General features: G+C 40.2%; 1 protein-coding gene across 4 annotated transcripts in view; it reads right to left on the reverse strand.

The window, feature by feature from the left end:
• Positions 1-16758, reverse strand: part of EVA1C (eva-1 homolog C) — a 52467-nt gene that overhangs the window by 15160 nt on the left and 20549 nt on the right. Inside the window, exons 1-5 of one of the 4 annotated variants that reach the window (XM_060273616.1) lie at positions 16109-16197; positions 14118-14224; positions 11949-12072; positions 5339-5491; positions 287-430 (exon numbers count right to left, since the gene is read on the reverse strand). In XM_060273616.1, the coding sequence (XP_060129599.1) occupies positions 287-430; positions 5339-5491; positions 11949-12072; positions 14118-14135 (439 nt within the window). In that variant the 5' untranslated portion in view covers positions 14136-14224; positions 16109-16197. Of the gene's footprint in view, positions 1-286; positions 431-5338; positions 5492-11948; positions 12073-14117; positions 14225-16108; positions 16306-16758 lie in introns of those variants that run through there. The other 3 variants (XM_035115384.2, XM_060273615.1, XM_035115385.2) reach the window with 3 other exon arrangements.

Raw genomic sequence — 16758 nt, forward strand, 5'->3', positions numbered from 1 at the left:
AGTGCAGCAGCTGCAATCTCCTCCCTTGGAACCCTCACGCTCATGCATTCACACTAATCGTCACTGAACAACATTTTGCGGGTGGGCAATATTTTTGCTAAAACATTTTATTTTTCATTTTTTATTCTTTTCAAGATTTTATATGGGAATGATACAGATCACAGGTGTAAAATGAAGCCCAGATTTTGAAATAAATGCCTCTTCATATACATGTGGATTTATCAATCTGGCATTATAAAATCTAGATTTTATAATGTAAAAAAACCTGTAATGTATTTTTTCTTACCACATGCATAGCTGACGTTGAGATATTTTTTCACACCAGGCAGGCATGGTCTTCCGAAGTTATGGTTGTTAGCAAAGATTTTGCACCTCTGTTTCCCATAACACATCTTAGATAATACTGCTAAAGCTGAGTAGGAGAAGCAATCTGAAATGTGGGAGAAATTTTAAAAAACGGTCATACAAAAATAGATACCAAGGACTTGTTCAAAGATAGGAACTATTATATACAAGTGTGCTTGGAAATATATACTTGCTGTTACAAACACAGTGCTAACTCAAGAAACCTACTCATTGCAGTCATAGCTTGGCTCAATGTGAAGGCTGTGACTAGAGTCTTCGCCCCTCCTTCCCAAAGCCTAGTTAGCAGTTTCCCAGCTTTGGGAAGGATGTGGGAGGGCTCCAGGACCCTGCCGGAGCCTCACACCTCCTTTCCAAAGCCCAGCACTTAGCCAGCTCGGGAAGGCAGTGTGAGAGCTGGGAAAGGCATCAAATTTTGCCTCCCCACCCTTCTGCGCACACCCGTGCAACAAGGGGGGGGAAATTACTGGAAGATCTTGAGTAATGCCAACTTTCCCCCATCTTCTCCTTCTTCCTTCCTTCTCTTTAGTCTCTTGAGATAATCATTTCTTCCAGAACAGGAGAATGACACCTCATGTTTGGACAGGTGCAGGTGGGCAACACTAATGCAGCTCTAAGAATTTGGGAGGCAGGCTACAAACACACCAGGACTAATCAACACATGTCCTTTTTACGCATTGCATCTTGTTATCTCAGGGGAAGTCAACATGGTGGCTTCCAGATATTCTCCCATCTCCCATCAGCCCCTGCCAGCATGGCCACTGACCAGGGATGGTGGGAGTTTTACCCAGCGGCATCTAAAGGCCACCACATTGGCTACCCCATCCTGTCTGATCCGACGGTGTTGTATATGGGTGGCTTCCAACAAAATATTAAAATACAACAGTCTGTTAAACATTAAAAGCTTCCCTAAACAGGGCTGCCTTCAGATGTCTTCTAAAAGTCTGGTAGTTGTTTTTCTCTTTGACATCTGGTGGAAGGGTGTTCCACAGGGCAGGTGCCACTACCGAGAAGGCCTTCTGCCTGGTTCCTTGTAACTTGGCTTCTTGCAGCGAGCAAACCGCCAGAAGGCCCTCGGCGCTGGACCTCAGTGTCCAGGCAGAACAATGGGGGTGGAGACGCTCCTTCAGGTATACTGGACCGAGGCCATTTAGGGCTTTAAAGGTCAGCACCAACACTTTGAATTGTGCTCGGAAACGTACGAGTGTATATCTATCTTTGATCTTAGATTCAGTCGAGGAGACCTATGAAGTAAAGAGATTTGACTGGGATTGGGCTCAGAAATTCACAGGGTAAGTTTCAGAGAGTCGTTATTTCAATGCCAAAATGAAGGGAGATGGTAACACACACACACAATAATGGTAGGAACATACCAGTATTGACTTCTGTGGTCACTGCAGGAGAGCACAGTCCATTGTCTAACCTCTTTTAATCTGCTGCCTTGCTTCTGTGATCAGTGTGGTTACTAATCACAAGGGTGCCAAGCAGTGCTGCTGGTTTTTTATGTAGTGGACATGAATCCACCTGGCACTGAAAAGACGAGGTCATAAAAGCATTTCCAAAACATGGCTGTAAAATATCAGCTCTGACTTGAGCTGCTATTGAACAGTTTGGAGTCTGTTGTTTCTGAAGGAAAGTTCTTTTCAGGTACTAATTGGCTTTATTTTAGACACGTTTTGACATGCAAATTATTCAGGGTTGCTGGAGCCATAAATTGTGTAGAGTTTAATGAGACTGGCAATTCTTCTCTTCGATTCTGAAAGCCTCTCCCATTTCAAACACTGGTAGACTTCGCTTTCTGTTCTGTAGTGAAAAGCTTTCAATTCAATGGACTAGCCAGAGCCAACTGTACAGCAAAGATTGGGCACATGTGTGCCCTGCATATCATGAAGTGACAACTGTGTGATGCTGGAAAGAAGGATATAATTGAAAAGAAGTTCATCCCAAATAGCTGTGTTTACTACCGTAAACAGAACAGACAATATTCGTGTGATTTGGACTGTTTTCCTTGCTGCTTGTTGATCCATTTAAAAAATGTTTCTCTAAGGCTAAATCTTGGTGCTAGAAATTTTCTCAAAAATAAAAATAAAAGCTTGCATATTAATTCGTGGGCTCACCATACTTGAGACCTGGGAGCTTTAAGAAGCAAACCAAATATGGAAAAACAACAACACTTCAAATAGTGGGATATAATGTTTGAGGCATTTGAAAGGATAAAATAATACTTGTTAAATGCAATCATGCTTTTTTAACATCAGTTCTAGTTTGGCCCCTGAACATGATCCTTTGCACAGGTTATACTGTCGTTTGCATAACCTTTCCTTCAAGTATTTGTAATATTAACTACTGTAGAACAATACATAGCTTCAGGAACATATGGGAACCTAAAACTTTTCCCAGTGTCTCAGCTTGGCATCGTATTTTATTTCCGTTTGCCAATAAATTGTCTTTTAAATATTGTGCCTTACTGGGAATTTGAAAAGAAAATGATTGAAAGCAGGGTGATGATGAACACAACAGACAAGAACTTGGCCAAGCCAAGTTTAGAGCAGTTGGCAGGCTATAATGTTTGGCGTAGAGAGAAGGTAATTTGTGTAGACCATGAAGTCAAAGTAACCAAGCCTTGATTTTTTATTACCCTGCTTCTTGTTAACATAGAATTCCATTTTCCCCCTTCACTTTTATAAGCAACACTTTAATATGCATATGTGCCAGCTTGCCTGGTTTTCCAAGGTATTCATTTCATGCACTGAGCCTTACAATCTTCTTATGGGCTAGGCAAGTATGGTCCTTATAGTTCATAGAGAGAAAATAATCCATGAAACATCTGGAGCAGCCTTGCCAATGAGCACACATCAATGGCTACCCAGCCAAATGCTAGGCTGGGGCAGCAAAAGGAAACGGAAACCTTGATAGACAGGTGTAGCTGTCCACTTGGTGCACGAGCAGGTGCAGCTAAGCCTATAGCACACACAACACAAACCTAGGTTACGAGTAGCAAGTATCAATTATACAACAAGCATAACCGGCTGCTATAATCAATCACTAATTTATAAACATATAACACAGAATAACTTCAATCACTAATTTATAAACATATAACGGTTGACGTTTATGGTTATGTTATTTAAGTTATTCTGCTTTATATGTTTATAAATTAGTGATTGATTATAGCAGCCGGTTACGCTTGTTGCATAATTGATACTTGCTAAGCCTATAGAGAAGGCATGTCCAACAGGCAGATCGTGATCTACCGGTAGATCACTGGACGTCTGTGGTAGATCACCGGTAGATCAGTGGCTCCCCCTAAAGAAGCTAAAAAACTTTGGCTCCCCTAAAAATGCTCAACATATTTGCCTTACACCCCTAAAATGACCTGAACCACCAAAAACAGGGCTTTCCTTCCTAAAAAAAGTTAAATGTTGCTTTCCTCTTCCCTAAAGAAGCTCAACAACTTTTACATGAACTCCCACCCCAACATGGGCCTTCCTCCTTCCTAAAAAAAGCACAACAACTTTGACCTGAACCCCCCAAAAACGGGGGTAGATCACTCCCAGTTTTTAACTCTGTGAGTAGATTGCAGTCTCTTGGAAGTTGGCCACCCCTAGCCTATAGCAAGCAAGTGTGGTGAAAGTAACAGACAAAAATGGTCATGTTCATCTTGGCTTCACTCAAGTACAGTGGAACCTCGGAAGCCGAAGAACCCCTTTGAACTCGAACGTTTCAGCTCCTGAACGATCAAAATCCAGAAGTGATTGTTCCAGTTTTAGAACTATTTTCAGAAGTCGAACGTCTGGCGCGGCATCTGATTGGCTGTTCCGGGAGTTGAACCGATTAAATTTGAAAACCAAGGTACGACTGTAGTTAAAGTTATGCTGTGTAAGCAGATGCATGAGGGACCTACTTATAAATATTACACATGGCATATTTTGTCAAAATAATGTTCAGGCAGCAGGATGTCCTTGAGCAATAGCCCCAGATATCTTGATAATAATTCCCTTATGTTTTTGTGACGTCATCGTACCCTCAAGAAAAAAAGCTTGCGTTCCTTTCATACACACTCTTTTTTGGCTCTCATCATTCCACCCCCCTCTCCTGTTTGAAAATGAATTGATCATTGTTATTACTAATACCACATGGGCACAAACTTCCTTTAACACAACTTCAGGCATTATGTATCTGCCCCAAATTCCTCTGACAGCCAGCCATTTTCTAAGAGAGGGGAGAAAAGATAAGGGGTTCCTTCTCAACCTCTATATTAGGCAAAAGCAGGAAAATAGGGATGCTTCACAGAACAACTTTCTGCATGCAGAAGGAGCCTTCAAGCTTTTCCCAAAATGCAAGGAGACAGCAGGAAATCTGATCAGGGGGCCTCTGTGGCCTGATTTGGCCCTGGGAACTAGGCCTATGTCATCAGTAATTCCCACATGGGTTTTTGTTGTCATTAAAACCCAGATGGTTTTGAACAAGCTTTGTGTATAGTTTGGTCTCAGAATATGCTGAAAATATGGCTAAATGCATCCATGCCGCATACTTGGAACTAAGGCATAAACAAGCAGCGCTCTGGCTGAAATCCTGAATCCTGTTAAACAGTTAAATATTAACTAAGAACTGAATCCTGCATTTATTTATTTTTAACCATAGTTTTCCAAGACAGTGCCCTGGCATTGCTAAACAAAAGTGTTAGAACTTTAGCTAGGTTGCCTTTAAAATAATTATTTCCCATGTCTAATAGTTCCTGTCCAAAAATCAGGGCAATTGTGTTCGCAAGCATACATTCATACAGCTCAGCTGTATATACGGTCTATTCCAGCCTTCCCCATCCAGATGTTTTAAAATGCAACTCCGGTCAGCTTTGCTGGACGGGTGGGAGTGTAGTCCAAAATATACGGAGGACATCAGGTTGGGGTGTGTGTGTGCCAGTGGTCATTGCCAGTGAATCTGAACTAACACAGATACTCTTTTGTCAACCTACCAAACTGAGGGAAGTGGCCCGTTTCTGTAGAACAGGTGTCCTCCTTGTGTGCAGCCCTGCCATATGAGGCAGAATAGATGTTAAGGAATTTCGACTCTTTACAGTGGAGTTTCAGTTCTTCATTCTCACACACTAATCTGGTTTTATATTCAGCTGCAAAGGAAAGAGAAAAACACTGCTTATTGCTGGGCTGGGGAGTTGGTGTGGTTGTTAGTCTGGATCCGTTTACAAAAACAACCAAAGATCACTGCTGAAAGTGCAATCTTTTGTGATGTTCCCTGCTGCCCGCTCCCCATAATATCTCATCTTATTTGTTTAATACGCTCACTTACATCCCAAGTCATTTGACCTGAGGTGGATACACAAAAAGCCTTTTTAGTTTAGAGGTGGTGATTACGGCATAACCTCCCAAAAGAACCCTGCCAGACTCAGTTAGTGCTTACTTTTGAGCATGCAGTGAAAGCCTGCCCCACCCCACAAAACGTAATTGGATGCCATGGCTGTCGAATGCTGCTAGAATTATTTGTTTTTGTTTACTATAATGCCATTGTCCATTGTGCTATGCATTTGATTTATGTTGTTTTGTGTGGCTATTTTTATACCATGTTTTATTGTATGTACTTTTATTGTTTTATATTTTGTTATTTTTGTTGGATTTTTGTAAGCTGGCTTTGGGGGGAATCCTACCTCCAGTGTGGGAGAATAAAAACAGAAGCTACGGATAGGGGACCTGTGGCCCTTCAAATGTTGTTTGAGCCCAACTCCCATCATCACCGACTATTGTGCAGCCTGGCTGGAGGCTGATGTCAGCTGGAGTCTAACAACATCAGGAGTGGCAAAGGTTCCCTACTCCTAACATAAACAACCAAACAAACCAGCAAATTGGGAAGAGCTGATCACCTCAGTCATAGGTGCCTCAACAGTTTGTCAAACCATTTATTTATTTATGGCCTCTGAAGCTAAAGAACATGATTTGCTTAAGAAATTTACAGTGCAATCCTATATATGTCTACTCAGAAGTAAACCTCATTTCCCCCACCAACTGAGTTCATTTCCAGATACGGTATATCTGTATAGCCACCTTTGAGATGAAGTTCTTATGGTTAGGGATGGGGAACATATTCTATTGTTTGCATTTAAAGCAGAATTGATCAAGCCCACACTTTCCAAAACAATGAGTACCGAAACACAGGCATCCTTCAAAATGTGCACTTATCCAAAATTTGTCATTCAGTTTTCCAAATGACATTCACAAAAATGCATATATTAGGGGAAAGTGTGTATAAAAATGAATTTGTTTGTGAAAGCAACATAGAAAAACACATTATACTGGGTAAAAATGCTTACAAAATTGTGCACCTTTGCCAAAAATGCATATAAAACTATGCAGAAAAGGAGATGACCAGCCTTCCTTCTCCTTGTGCCCTCCCAATGTTTTGGGCTACAGGTGTCAGCCGGATAGTAAAAATAATAATAATATTCACTAATTTTATATACCTCCCTTCATCTGAAGATCACAGGGCAGTTCACAACATAGAAATACAAAATTTGAACACAAAATACATAATAAAAACAAGTACAAGAACAAACCACTAACCCCCTTCTTACAAACACATTTAAAAGGACAGAATGTTAATCAACAAAAGGCCTGGTTAAAGAGAAATGTTTTTACCTGGCACCTAAATATATGTAATGAAGACGCCAGGCGAGCCTCTCTGAGGAGAACATTCTACAAATGAGGAGCAACCACAGAAAAGACCTCTTCTCATGTTGCCACTCTCAAGACCTCTTGTGGACAAGGCTCACAAAGAAGGGACTCAGATGATGATCACGGGGCCAAATCAGTTTATATGGGGAGGGGTGATCCTTGAGGTATTGCAGTTGGGGCTGACAGGAGTTGCAATCCTAAACATCTCAAGGACACCAGGGGAAGAGAAATCTATGAATGGTGCTGGTGATATAAGATGTGGGGAGACTGTTGTCTTTATATCCTGCTTTTCAGAGGCATCTTATCTGTCTACTGCTGAAAACAGGGTGCTAGACAAGATAGAAAACCTGTCCGCTCCAGCAAGGCTGTTCTTACATTCTTAACATATATTATCCTGAATCTAACTTAAATATTTAGTTAGATAAATTTTATGTCTTAATAATAAAGGTAAGGGTAGTTCAAAGGAATGTCAGAAAATGCACCTGAGATAGAACTATATTATAATAATATAGCCAGGCTCCCTAAATAATGTTCATTGTGCCTAAATCTTAGAGGTATCCAGGATTAAATAACACCTGAACATAGCAGCTTTATGGCTAATCTCCTTATGGAGATAATTCTTTTGGCCCTCATTTAGAAATCAATCTACCACTGAGAGGCTGGGGGTGGGGGACGGATCTTACTGGGACAAGACAAGGTTTTGTAAGAGACACTCTCAAATTATAGGATTTGGATGGCCCTTCTCCCTTTCTACCTCCTCATCTGATGATCCCTGCTCTTTGAAAGTTCTTGTATGGAGCAGCTAAGAGTAAAGATGGGGAGGGCTTGGTGTCGTAGACTCAATGTCCTTTTTGAGGACAACTCGGCTTTCTTCCTGCACAAAAAACAACAACTTTCCCCTGCAGTGGTAATCTCCCAGGGAATTTGTTCATCTGGAAGAGCTATAAGTATGGACGCAGATATGGAGTTTAACCTTTGGCCATATCACAGTGAGGATATAAGTGATAAGTATTAAGATGAAACTGATGAAAAGACACTATCCCAAACACATCCACCTGAAAGCAAATTCTATGGAAACCAAAGCAATTTAGTTTCAAGTCCATGATTTTAAGAACCGTTTTCCAGATGTAAAAACCAGTTATTTAATGTGAAATGTAACAGTCAAAGGGGCTTTGTTTATTTGTGAAAAACTTTAAGTACATTTTATCAACAGCAGGAAACAACGTCATTCAAAAGTCCTTGGCATTTCCCTCATGATTGCCTATTATTTGTGCAGCCTGAACCCTACAGAAGCTGCCCAGCAGACAAACAAGCCACGCATTTTCTGGTCCTAAAGGGCAGGATAAAAGAATGAGGCTAATACAATATAAGATAACATGAGATTGTTTTCAAAAATAACAATAACTACTTGGATTTAAAGCAACTAAGTGAAATGAAGCAAATGATTGAAGCAGCGCCCCCCCCCCCCCGGTCTATTTATAAGCACAGAAAAACTAAGCTCCATCAAGAGCAAGGGGACTCATGTTAGTCATATTTGTTTTGTTAGTTTTACTGGGACTTTGTCACAACCAGCTTTGCTTAGGTGAAGACTGATATCTACACACTGATCCAGCAAGAGAAATCTCCAAGGAGAAATGTATATCTATATACAGAATCCCTTCCTGAACTGGGAACCACACAGAGATTGAATATGGAGAATATGCCATCTGCACTGTGATGCATCTCTGGATGCAAAGCATCCAATGCAACCGCCATTTGTACTGCAGGGTATGCATGAGGATGTGACTTCCTACTTTCACAATATGTATCCCTATCCCGCTCACAAGTACCCACTACTACCAGCTACTACCAGATTGGTTTCCAATGAGGCTAACTCTGAAATGTAAGGCTTTGACCAAAAAATGGATGTTGTTAGGTCTAAAACCCTATGCACACTTATTTGTGTTGTGAGTACATCCCACTGAACTCGGTAGGACTTACTTCTGAGTAAATGTGCAGCAGACTGGCTTGCACATCTAGCTATATCTAAATCAAATGCAGTGCAAACTGATTAAATTCATAGCACTAGCTTGACCGTATTAGTCACTCACCAAAACACTTTTTTTCAGGTCATTCAAAGGACAGAAGTCTGCTAAATAAAATACAGTGGCATATAGGTTTTCTCAGGTAGTGTGGTTGCTGACCTTGAGCCAGACATCTTGGAGAGTGAAGTCAAATGGGCCTTAGAAAGCATTGCTAATAACAAGGCCAGTGGAAGTGATGATATTCCAGCTGAACTGTTTAAAATTTTAAAAGATGATGCTGTTAAGGTGCTACACCCAATATGCCAGCAAGTTTGGAAAACTCAGCAATGGCCAGAGGATTGGAGAAGATCAGTCTACATCCCAATTCCAAAGAAGGGCAGTGCCAAAGAATGCTGCAACTACCGCACAATTGCGCTCATTTCACACGCTAGCAAGGTTATGCTTAAAATTCTACAAGGCAGGCTTAGGCAGTATGTGGACCGAGAACTCCCAGAAGTGCAAGCTGGATTTCGAAAGGGCAGAGGAACCAGAGACCAAATAGCAAACATGCGCTGGATTATGGAGAAAGCTAGAGAGTTCCAGAAAAACGTCTACTTCTGCTTCATTGACTATGCAAAAGCCTTTGACTGTGTCGACCACAGCAAACTATGGCAAGTTCTTAAAGAAATGGGAGTGCCTGATCACCTAATCTGTCTCCTGAGAAATCTCTATGTGGGACAAGAAGCTACAGTTAGAACTGGATATGGAACAACTGATTGGTTCAAAATTGGGAAAGGAGTACGACAAGGTTGTATATTGTCTCCCTGCTTATTTAACTTATATGCAGAATTCATCATGCGAAAGGCTGGACTAGATGAATCCCAAGCCGGAATTAAGATTGCTGGAAGAAATATCAACAACCTCAGATATGCAGATGACACAACCTTGATGGCAGAAAGCGAGGAGGAATTAAAGAACCTTTTAATGAGGGTGAAAGAGGAGAGCGCAAAATATGGTCTGAAGCTCAACATCAAAAAAACCAAGATCATGGCCACTGGTCCCATCACCTCCTGGCAAATAGAAGGGGAAGAAATGGAGGCAGTGAGAGATTTTACTTTCTTGGGCTCCTTGATCACTGCAGATGGTGACAGCAGTCACGAAATTAAAAGACGCCTGCTTCTTGGGAGAAAAGCAATGACAAACCTAGACAGCATCTTAAAAAGCAGAGACATCACCTTGCCGACAAAGGTCCGTATAGTTAAAGCTATGGTTTTCCCAGTAGTGATGTATGGAAGTGAGAGTTGGACCATAAAGAAGGCTGATCGCCGAAGAATTGATGCTTTTGAATTATGGTGCTGGAGGAGACTCTTGAGAGTCCCATGGACTGCAAGAAGATCAAACCTATCCATTCTTAAGGAAATCAGCCCTGAGTGCTCCCTGGAAGGACGGATCGTGAAGCTGAGGCTCCAATACTTTGGCCACCTCATGAGAAGAGAAGAATCCTTGGAAAAGACCCTGATGTTGGGAAAGATTGAGGGCACTAGGAGAAGGGGACGACAGAGGACAAGATGGTTGGACAGTGTTCTCGAAGCTACGAACATGAGTTTGACCAAACTGCGGGAGGCAGTGCAAGACAGGAGTGCCTGGCGTGCTATGGTCCATGGGGTCACGAAGAGTCGGACACGACTAAACGACTAAACAACAACATAGGTTTTCTGTGTTGTTGGTTTTTTGTTTTGTTTTTAAAAACAGTGACAAAATCTAGTGAAACAAAGCCAGCCATTACTATCTTGATGAAGTAGAAATTAAGTCACATTGCCCATAATGGAATGAACTTTTTTCTATATTGGGCTCCCAAAGTTTATTATTTGAATTTTCTGCACCAAAGACTTCGACTCCTGCAAGTAGTGATTAGATTCCTGCAATACACTCTACATCAGGCATCCCCAAACTTTGGCCCTCCAGATGTTTTGGACTACAATTCCCATCATCCCTGACCACTGGTCCTGTTAGCTAGGGATCATGGGAGTTGTAGGCCAAAACATCTGGAGGGCCATAGTTTGGGGATGCCTGCTCTACATGGAGCTAACCTTTAAGATTAGATCATATATCTGGTGCAGAATGCTGCTTCTAGGTTGTTAAATGGGACAGTAAGATGGGAAAACAAATCATCAGTCCTGGCTGCCTGTGTATTACTGGGCCTAATTCAAGCTTTGGTACTCATGTACAAAGCCCTAAAAACAACTCAATTCCCCCTATACCTGCCAACCTATGGTTTGAGATCTGCAGTGGGGTGGCGGTTAGTATTTTATTGCTCTTTTATATTAATAAGACATTTTGATTACATTGGTAAAAAAACAAAATAGTAATAATGAGAAATAAATAAAATATATAGGCACACTAGTCTCTATCCTATAATCAGTGGGGCTTACTTCTGTAGACATGCATAGATTGCACTGTGAAATTTCCACCTTTCTAGAAAGGCACCTGGACTTATCCCCATTCGCCTTAATGATTTATATCCCATCTTGTCATAAATTATCTTTAAGACCCCCCAACAATCTACAGCAGAAAGGTCATTTCCATACATTCTCAGACTCTGACAATGCTGATAGGGATACTTTGTCACTTCTGAAAAATAGCTGCAGGGTAGTGTTTTGGTTCTGTAGGATCGCTGTGCATATTGCCAGATATAACTCACTTGCACATACACTTTTATGAAAAGTGGTGAATAACATGCCTGGCAAAACCCACAAACTTTGGTATAAGGACTGGGTGAATCCACTTCAAAGCTTCGCATAGATTCATGCAAAGATGTCTGTGCCGGCACTGCAGTCAAAACAAAAAGCAAAACAAGTACAAAAATGACACTTGCCTGTTCTACAAATTACTTACTTACTAGGTTTGCATTTAAAGGAGACTAGAAGGTATTTAGTGATTCCTGGACATAGATCAGGTCCAAAAACCCGACTATTGACAAGGAGTTGGCAGGCTCTCAGATCCTGGCATTCATCCAGTACTTTCTAAAACAATGAGCAAAAAAGCATAGTCTTGAAAAACAGATTCAAACTATATAACAGTTCAAACCCTGACATTTTAAAATCTATATATGATAAGCTGTTGTCCACTAGTTACCAGAAAGATAGGCATAACAATCTTTACAATGCCAATACAATGATTTCCAAGACAAACCGAGTTGTGTGAAATTATGGGATGATCTGAAATTCCTTCGTTTTACCATTTGATGTATTGCAAGGTGGCAGATAAGTTGGGAAAATAGGACACTATAGATTTTGTTATGACAAGCTGGCATTCCAGAATTTGTCATCTGTGAAGCAATGTTAGTATAAAGAATTCACGTAACCTTTGAAAATAGGACATAAGGATCTACTTTTTAGCTTGAAAATTTTTGATAGTGGCTGCTGCTTTGTTACAAATTTTCATCCCACATGAACTACCAGTAAATGAAAAACCAATTTATCATACTGCATATAACTGATGCCTTGAAAGGTGTTAATCACTGAAGTTTACACAGAGCAAAATTTATGTTTACACAGAGCAAAATGCTACCTTGCTGTATTGTTAACTGTCATAAATGAATCAACCAATATGAGAGATTTATTGGGTACCAGATTCATCATGGGCCTGCTGCTACTATTTGCACTAAGAAACATCTTGTTTTTAGCAATTGTCCTCAAATTCCTGGAAGCAGCAGTTCCAGAATAGAAAAGTTGGCAGGCTATTACAATTTGCCCACAAAGCAGTAAAAGTTTTATAGAGAAAGAGTATATTAGTTCAAAATAGATTGAGAAAAGTGCCAATATCTTTTTAAAAAACAACAACAACTCACAGGCTATATTTAGAACACAAGTAAACAATAAAAAGCCTTTTAACTAGCATCCAAGAGGAGGGGAAAAAAATCAAATCTCCAATGCTTGAAAGCAGCCAATAACGCATTCCTACTATATTCTAATGATCTTTACTTCTAGTTATGCTAGCCAGAATCATTGTCTGTAAAATAAAAATCTCTTCATATTTTACCCTGTGTTTTATAAGAGACGTAAGCTTAAAACTGTAATCCTAATCACTTACCCCATTGAATTCAATGGAACTTACTTCTGAGCAGACATGTATAGGATAACATTGCCGGTGTTGAATTTGCTGTGCAATAAGATCTGGCCACTAATATATTCAAAACTAATATATGGTCAGAACAGTCACAGATTAGGAGGGATTTAATTTTTCTTTCAGCCCTTCAGTGAAAGATTCCTGTAAAGCATTCTTTGTTCTTTCTGTAAAATAATACTATGCTTAGATTATCTCTCCATTCCAGAGAGAATAGGTAGGATGAGATCATGCAGATTTGCTTCCAACAATTTGGTTTGCTGTAGGTGTCTGAGATTTGAGAGAAGACAAAGCCAGACATGCACAGTATCTTGCATTTGAGCACTATGTGGACATATCTGTAAAACATTCTGTCATTTTGTGCAGCTGGGATGTGTGATGGCTTCAAATAATCTTTCTGTGCAAGCTTAGCTTAAATCCCCAAAGATTCAGAGGACTCTATATATTGGTGCCATGCTAGTTAAGGACACAAAGGAGAAGGGGTGACATTCCCATTTTCATGAGGACAGCTGGACCAAAGATCATTTTTCAGCCATTAGATGCATTAAAGCACATACAAGCCATGCTTATAAAACCACTATTCCAAGCAATACAGGTACTGTTGTTCATTTAAAAAAAACAGGGTATTACACTAAACGGTAACATTTTAACTTCTTTATAGAGGGACAGAGCAGGGACCTGTTTAAGTCCTACAACTTCTGAATGGCAACAATTTCACTATCCCTTCTTTAATGACATTGATTTTTTAAAATGTTTCTGCAAACACCAGGTCCCTAAATAAGTAGTAAAACTTTTGCTCTTTGGTTATGTACCTGCTAAAGGCATAGAAATATAACTGACAGTATTAGCCAACTGCTTGGAAAATCACCACTTTATAGAAATGTCTGGAAATTATCTTCATTTTATAATGCAAGTCCATTTAACATAACATAATGTATCTTACCTCCAAGTAAGCACACATCGGACTGCACTGTTAATGACTACTGTATGTCTGCCTATGTATCTTCTTAAGGAGAAAACTCTGGTTGTAAGTTAGGCCACCAGTGGATCCTAAACCATACAAACATACCATCTTTCTATCAAAGATAGTGAAAAGTGAATACCCACTCTCATGAAAAATAAAAATAATACTACCATGTAAAATAACAAAATACTGTATAAGGATAATCCTTAGTAACTGCTCAGGAAATAACCTTCGCTTGCCAGTTCAGGCTCATTAGCTTTAAATGTACAGAGCAATCCTATGGATGTCCTCTCAAAAGTAGACATCCAAGGTAAGTCTGTATAGGATTCCTGCCTCAGGCTACAATCCTAAAGTCACATGCATGGGAATAAGCCACTGTGAACACAGCAGCTCTTACTTCTAAGTAGAAATTGCACAGCATTGCTCTGTACATGGTATCAAATAACAGGATTAAGGATGCTACAGTTTAGGATTCCCTTGAGGTCAGGAACCCGACTGCATCATCAGATATTAATTATGTTTAGGAAATGATCTTTGCATATTTTGTACTGTATATCAGTTTTTTATAATTCCTCTAAATCTACAAAATAATGACCGATTTGTCACAATAGGACACGACAGTGTTAGCATTTTTCCCATGTGAGGGAAATTTAAATATTACTGGCTTGTGTAACATGAGGAACATGATTGCCTTGACTTCTGAGGCAGGGAATAACTATGGTTCAGGACTAAATGCTTGCCTCTATGTGTAGATAACTGTTCTTATGTGTCTACAGTAAGACTATCAGAACAGTGTATGTGGCTAGGGAACACAGATGATGCATGGGTCTCAAAGGTATTATTAATCATCGGGGCATTTGATACAATGGCAAGCCAGTGATTCAGAGGTAATCTTCAATAATCCTAATCAAAATTAGGCTGTAGATTCTACTGCTGTCTACCAGAAACTAATTGGCAATCTAGATTTCTCCCAGGAAAATCCATTGACATAAGTTCAGTGCCAAAATAACTCCATCAATCTGGCACAGACAAATTAAGTTGGACCATTGGGTGTTAATCCTAACAGGCATTCTCATTGTTAAGGGCTCTTTTGTCTCAGTCTGCTTGGCAATAGAAGTTAGACAGCTCATACAACTACTGAGTGTGTGGCCAGCCTCCCAATCCCCCAAACTGGATTTCAGTTTGCTTGTGATGAACAGGTCCTGTGACGCTTGCACCACCAATTCATATATCATGCATGGCTGGCTAAGTCACCACTCAGAACTGTTTGGGAAGATTTGTGCCATTGTATCAAGTTGCAAACAAATTGCAACCAGTTTCATTTACTGTATTGGCCTGCACTCACAAATAAGCCACACCTTTAAAATTTGGCGGCTTGGGGGAGGCTTGGGAGTCACGGATGGGACGGGCAGCATCGCCCTGCACTCCTGGGCTGCTTCCTGGGGGAAGGGAGCCACGCCGCTTTGGGGGTGTAAGGTCACGAATATAAGCCGCACTTTAACTTTTCACGATCAGAATTTGGGAAAGAAGTCCAGCTTATATTCGGGCCAATACGGTATGTAGTCAGATATTGATTTGAAAAATATGTACTTTAAATTGTTGCTATTCAAAACTTAAGAAGAGACAATAAAATACGAATTTCAAAAGTAGCCAAACACATTCTTAAAAGTCAGGATGAATTAGCATTGCATATTCTTCAGGAGCAAAGGGATGGAGAGATTTACTTTGAGGAGGAGTCCTGATAATGGTCTGCATATTATTAGACCTTCAGAAACACTAAAACTTAGTCATATGCACAACTGAACCATCCTTCCTCCCACAATAATAACGACTGTATTCTATTGCAAAAGTTACACTCTGAACATCAGCCAATTAATGTTGCCTTTACCTTGCATTTTAATAAATACAATTTATATCATATCACTGAATCATTCTGAAAGGTTGTTTTAAAAAACAACAATATGTAATACCTGCAAAGTAGTAGATGCCACACAGTTTAGGGGCTCTTTCATCGTGGCTTCTGGATGTTGTTCACTACACAATTGGTAAGCTTGCCCGTAATATGCAGATTGGACACTTATTGTTGAATGTCGAGGACACTGCAGACTCAAGCGATCACCATCACAGGCATGCACAGTGTGGTTTTGCAGAAGTTTGGTTAGATAACCTAGAAAACATTTATCTGTGTTACATTTAATGAGGAAATAGCTTTCCCCCAAATGTTAAAATGAAAGCTGCAGTCATCGCTTGGCTTGGTTACAAAAGGTTTAACCTATGCCTCAAGACTCTTGAGCACTTCCAGACTGTTGTTTAATGTGGGATTGGAGCTGTTCATGCATGGATATTTTTGTCATTGTTTGCATCAAAATGCCAGCCCGTAGTTTCCTCCCATTTAATCTAGTTTTATCCTTACCACAGAAAATTTGCCAAAGTAAAATAAATAAATAAACCTGTTGCCACAGCCTGTATTAAGTTCTCTGCTCTGCTGTAGATTTCCTGAGAAAGTTACAAAAAGACAGCTTTATGTCAAAGTTGCTACAGTATAAGCATTTTATTTTTTGTTTCTCTCTTGTAAACTAGTGAGACAGGGGGCAAAGCACTGGTTTGCATTACTGTATGT

This window comes from Zootoca vivipara, chromosome 4 (assembly GCF_963506605.1).
Source record: "Zootoca vivipara chromosome 4, rZooViv1.1, whole genome shotgun sequence".
In the NCBI taxonomy this organism is placed as follows: domain Eukaryota; kingdom Metazoa; phylum Chordata; class Lepidosauria; order Squamata; family Lacertidae; genus Zootoca; species Zootoca vivipara.